This window comes from Nothoprocta perdicaria, unplaced genomic scaffold (genome assembly GCF_003342845.1).
Source record: "Nothoprocta perdicaria isolate Ctin4 unplaced genomic scaffold, notPer1 scaffold_90, whole genome shotgun sequence".
NCBI lineage: Eukaryota > Metazoa > Chordata > Aves > Tinamiformes > Tinamidae > Nothoprocta > Nothoprocta perdicaria.
In genome coordinates this window covers 315,680-321,679 of record NW_020456199.1, presented here as the reverse complement: position 1 = coordinate 321,679, position 6,000 = coordinate 315,680, and the positions used below count along the sequence as shown (strand labels likewise).

General features: G+C 35.8%; 1 protein-coding gene across 1 annotated transcript in view; it reads left to right on the top strand.

The window, feature by feature from the left end:
* PTPRD (protein tyrosine phosphatase, receptor type D) overlaps window positions 1–6,000 on the top strand; it is a 132,940-nt gene that overhangs the window by 29,959 nt on the left and 96,981 nt on the right. The window contains exons 11-13 of the mRNA XM_026052735.1: window positions 2,436–3,023; window positions 3,454–3,551; window positions 4,416–4,675. Of these exons, the coding sequence (XP_025908520.1) occupies window positions 2,436–3,023; window positions 3,454–3,551; window positions 4,416–4,675 (946 nt within the window). The remainder of the gene's footprint in view (window positions 1–2,435; window positions 3,024–3,453; window positions 3,552–4,415; window positions 4,676–6,000) is intronic.

The following is a 6,000-nucleotide window of genomic DNA, read 5'->3' as shown; positions in this document are numbered from 1 at the left end:
TCTCTCTTTCCTTCTCTCTTTTTTGGCTAATAGGAAAATATTTACATAAAGACAATGGGTATACTGCATAATAGTTCATGGAAACAAATCACTTGGGGTAATTTAGAAAAGGCACTTTGCCAGAGATTCTGCTAACAATGTTGCAACTGTTTGATGTAATGACTCCTACAAAGGAGCATTTGAGGGAAATCATGAAGGAGCATTAGAGGGACATCTYGCTAAATAATTATGGGGATGGACTTTACTAGAAGATCAGAGAATATATTTTTCATAAGCAGATTCTTTTCATTTGGTTCTTGGCAAGTTCAAATACTACTTTAGGAAGAAATTTCTAGTTATAGGTATTCCATGATGTTATTGTATGTAAGACTTCACAGAATCCTCCCTTTGTATTAAAAGGCTAATATTTACAACTGATGATACCAGAAAGAAACATTACCTAAAACCTATCTAGTGATATAAAAGAAAGGGAAAAGCATTTTCTTTCCCTGTCAACAATTGTTATCTTGGCAAAAAGGTAATTCATGCATGTCATAAAATCACATAAACTCCATTGGACAACATATGCTCTTTTCTCTGTGTGTTTTTTTTTTAATTAGATAAGCAAGCTTTATTAAGTCCCCTTCTCCAATCAAGAAAAAGTAGCGATTTTTTAGTTTATTTGTAGGTACCACCAAGGTTAAAGAATAGTTCAAACTGTGAGGTTTGCCACAAGAAAGAAAGCTATTCGTCCTACTATTTAATTTAGTGACACCTTACAGCAGTTTCTGCTCTAAAATTATGAATTATTCTACTTTTGTGTACTCTTCTTCTTCATATGTTCCATTGGCCTTAGTAGCACCTAAAATACAGAGAAAAATATGGCCTGCAAAAAGCCATCACATTTCTCTTTCCATAAAGACTCATCAGTTCAGAAAAGTTAGAGCTAGTTACAATTAGTCCTTTATGCTGTAGGAAGTGCAGGAGAAAAAGATTTAGGAACACATTTGCACTAGAATAGAATACTTAAAATGAATAGGATTTGGAAAAAATATATAAAAACTAAATTAAAATTTGTATGCAATTAGAAGCAATGTCTGGACTTTAGAAGACATAATGAGGAAAGAACTTAACTGCAGAATTTTCCTCAAGCTGTGTCATTCCTCTCCCCATTTTCCTAATTCATTTTTGAATGGTAGTCAGAAGCTCAGACAAGAATCTGATTTGTTGGGAGTCTAAGAAGTAAGTGTAAGTAATAAAACTCACTGAAGTGCCTAAATATAGGAACCTGAACTCACAGTCCAGCAATTACATTTCTTGTGGGAAAGCTTTGAATGTGCAAGGAGCTAATTAGTCTTCAAGACTGTTACCATGGCACTACCATTCCTAAAACTACACTAGTTTCTTGACCTGTCAGACTCTTGTACACAGTGAAGACCAATTTTCTAAATATTACTACAGATATGTTTCATTATCAAATAATTTATTGCAAAAAAAGCACACAAAACACACAGAGAAATTGACACGGAGACCCCAAAATATATTTACCATGCAAAGTGTGTGATGAGAATTCATCCTAGATTAGGTTTAATTAATCCTCTGACTAAATGTCCCCACTACACTAAATGATGTGAACCTTAAACATCAATCATTAATTTGGATCCTACGGTCCCAGATAACAATGTGGGTTTTTCTCACTTCCCCAGAAGAAACCCATTTCACATGCACCAGCCATTCTGGAAACTAAAACAGTATGTAATAAACAGGAATAATCAAAAGATTTGATGCAAGACTGTATTGCTGCTTCAAGCTGAAACTAGTTATGATGCTGGAGATGATATATGCATTTAGATAGGTATTAAAATATTCCACGGTATACAATACCAGAACTGGTGAGGGCAAGATTAGCCTGATTATCCTTGTACCTTGTTTTAACTTTTGATGACAAGATTTATACTAGACAAATTTAGAAACATGTAATATCTCCATTTCTATTGTAATTATTATTTTTCCATTTACAGGATGGCAGAAATATGTCTTGGATTAATTTAATGAATACTTATGACAATACTGGTTTTTTTTGCAAGCAAGGATTTGTAAGTGAAACAGATGCATTCATATGATGTCTGTTTTAATTTTTACTCCTTGACTTGTGTTCATAAGTCCCATGGCTCTAAATGTTCTCCATATTTCGAAATTAATGCAAGGAAAGTACACAAAAAAACAATAGATATCTTTGCTGTTCAAATCCTGAATGCTGTATAACTCAATAGTGCAGGAATTTGGACATTATTTCTTCCATAAGATAGTAATTTGTGGAACGAGGAGTGAGGGAAGAGAAAATTCACCCATATTCTCATTAAAACAAAATTCAAGAATTATATATACAATTCCCTAAGAATTATATGTACGATTCCATTTGTATTTAGCATCTTTTAAATAACGTTGTGCTACAGTTCCAGGCAAACCTCGTCTCGTGATTAGCCACACGCAGATGAACACGGCTCTCATTCAGTGGCACCCTCCTGTCGAAACCTTTGGCCCACTGCAGGGTTATCGCCTGAAGTTTGGCCGCAAGGACATGGATACCTTCACAACCATGGAGTTCTCAGAGAAGGAAGACCACTTCACAGCCACAGATATTCACAAGGGAGCTTCTTACGTCTTCAGGCTTTCGGCTAGAAATAAAGTGGGCTTTGGGGAGGAGATGGTTAAAGAGATCTCTGTTCCTGAAGAGGTACCCAGTGGATTTCCCCAAAACCTCCACTCGGAGAGCTCCACTTCTACGTCAGTTCAATTAACTTGGCAGATGCCAGTCTTGGCAGAGAGAAATGGCATTATCACCAAATATACCATCCTGTACAGAGATATCAATGTCGCTTACCAGCCAGTTGAGCTCCCCGTTGTTCCTGCTGATACCACTATGACACTTACTGGCTTAAAACCAGATACCACATATGATGTAAAAGTACGTGCCCATACAAGCAAAGGGCCTGGTCCGTATAGTCCAAGTGTCCAGTTCAGGACACTACCTGTGGATCAAGGTAGGATTTGTCTGCTTATGGCGTTGACCTTAAAAGGAATGTCGGTCTTTGGATATCAGTGTTTTTGAAGCTGTAAAAAAAACTGACCGACCCATTCATAAAAATAGGTTCAACAAAAACAAAAGGTAAAGTATGTAAATCTTAATATGTTTTGGATGCCTTAGAATTCAGTTTTCCTTTGCCAAGCAAGTTCTGGCTAACATCTTCACGATTTTTTCAGGTAAGGAGAATTTACATATGAGCTGGCACTATATAAGAGGTTTGGTAGAATGTGATATTTAAATGATAGGAACAAGCAGGTCGGYGAATTGAATTTGTGTTGAGTTTTCGCCCTAAATGGAAAGCTAATAATACCCAGTACCAGTGGAAATATTTCTACTTCTAAGCTCCAAGGTGCTGTTTATATACATTGTTTCTTTTTTTCCAGCAGTGTTTGCAAAAAATTTTCACGTTAAAGCAGTAATGAAGACTTCAGTTCTGCTGTCTTGGGAAATTCCTGAAAATTACAATTCTGCTTTACCGTTCAAAGTAAGTTGCTTTCCCTTTTTCAGACATCAAATATAGGACTAGATTTCATCTGGTTAAGTAGTTTAKTGAATATGTGGATTGTTTTTGCTTCTACTGTATTTTAAAATGAGCATTATTGACCCAAGTACTTAAATTCAGTCCATTAGCGAGATGAACTTTCCACCATTGTGACAGTGTTACAAATTGTCAGATGTTAGTTAGCACCCATGACGTGATCTTTTTGCCCAATTCATTGCTCTTATATTTTAGATTATATATATATATATATATACACACACACACACACACACACATATATGTATGTATGTATGTTTCCCTCGTCTCTGTAGTGGTTGTAACTGAAATCATTTTGTTTTTACTTCCTCACATTTGCAAGATACACTTATGGTTTATAACTTGTTTACATCACAAACTAATGTAATTGTAGTCTGACCTGTTGTTCCTGTTGTTTCTAATCTGTGTTTCTTCTGTATCTTTCTCCATGACTTTTGTTATCTTGCAAAAAGACCAGTAAAGAGCAGTATTCAGTGAACTATTCAAGTTCTTGAAGTTCTTACTCGTCCTCTAAGGACAAGTAAGTGGTACGCCACAAAAAGCCCTTGATATAAATGGGGGATTCACCACAGTTACTGAATTTTATTAAGTGGAAGTGAATTTTAGCAGTGTTTACTTTTAAAGAATTAGGTTCTTCTTTTTTTTTTCCCCTAAAAGGCAAACAAATAAAAATGTTGCAGGAGTGAATTTAGTACAGTTCCTAAAATACCTGAATTGTTTCGTTTTAAATTCATGGTTAGTTTAATTCATGAATTCAATGAGGCTGTTCCTCAGTACCTAAAGACTCTTTTGATTTGTATATTAAATTAGATACTCTACGATGATGGGAAAATGGTGGTAGAGGTTGACGGACGTGCTACTCAAAAGCTGATCACTAACTTGAAGCCAGAAACATCCTACTCATTTGTGCTGACAAACAGAGGAAATAGTGCTGGAGGTCTTCAGCACAGAGTGACAGCAAAGACTGCTCCTGATGTACTGCGCACCAAGCCAGTCTTCATTGGAAAAACCAACTTGGATGGCATGATAACTGTGGAACTTCCAGAAGTACCTACAAATGAGAATATAAAGTGAGTTTGAGTGTTGGGGCTGGGAAATGACACTTCACTGTTTTCATCTCCAGAAAAAGGAATAAAATAACAAATTATTATTTTCACTGATCTTACCAGGACTCTAGTGGTGGACTCAAGTTTTCAACTTCATGATAGTATAGAGAGCTCTATATAGTCTTCAGTAGTATTTTGACTAATTATGAATATAATATTGTCAGTTATGTATGTGAAACTGAGTAGACTCTAGATGTGCATTTGTGGAGGAAGGCTTTTCTGTGTACTGTAGTGGCATCCCATAGTAATTTTATACTTTATCACTGATTTCAAATAGCGCAAAAAATTTTAGTGAGTCAGTTTTGAAGGCTATATCTTTTCATAAAGAACAAAACATAAGTCTAAAGGTCCATTCACAGCACTTTGAAATACTCAGTCACTCCAGATTTGTGTGGAGTTTTAGATTATCATTATTTCATTAATGTTATTTCAAACATTAATGATTAAATTAATTTTGAATGAATTTTGAATTACTTTTTTTTTTAATATAGAAAGCAAAATCTAATGTAATGTCTGCTGGCCTTCGTAAGAAAATTGGAGATTTTGCAGAAAATGATGTAAGCTTTTACCAGAGATTACCTATATTTTCAGTGAAAACATATTGTGGAGACTTAAGCAGCAGAAATAAGACTGAGAAGCTGACAGCACAGGGCCAGCAGGGATTAGAAGGGATAGACAGTAAGGACTTGCTGAGAAAACATGAAGCACGGTACGATCAATAAGTGTTATTGCTCTGCCTATAGTGATTCTTGTTGGTCTGTAAGGTTCCCATGTGTAATGTAAAGGAAATGGGGAGGAAAATGAGCAAGTCATTAAATATTGTTGGGGATTCAGCCTGCCTTCTCCCTTGTGGATTTTTACTGATGGCTTTGTAGAAAGCTGCTCCCCTTTTTCATTACTGCCTGAGGACTTGGAGGCAGGTAAGGTCAAGAAAGAAATGACTTTGAGATATTAAAAGGATGAAAAAGTGAAAAATGTTGCCATTATCATTAGATTGAGTAAGAAGCGGTCAGTTACAAATGCAGCTAAGGAAGACTGAAGATGGAATGAGTCAAAAAAGATTTATGAGGCAAGACTGTTACGGACAGAAAAAAGAGCTCTGAATAGTTGGTCAGACAATAGCAGAAAATGGCACAAGAAAGAGAAACAATGCCCCAAAAGCCAGTAAGTGGCAGCAGCAAAAATATATTAAACCTAGCAATTCAGTTGCYAATTTTGCAGCTATATAGCTCCTCCTTTTGTACATATTTCCTAAGATGGTGTGGTCAGATATGAGGAAGAAGTGGTTG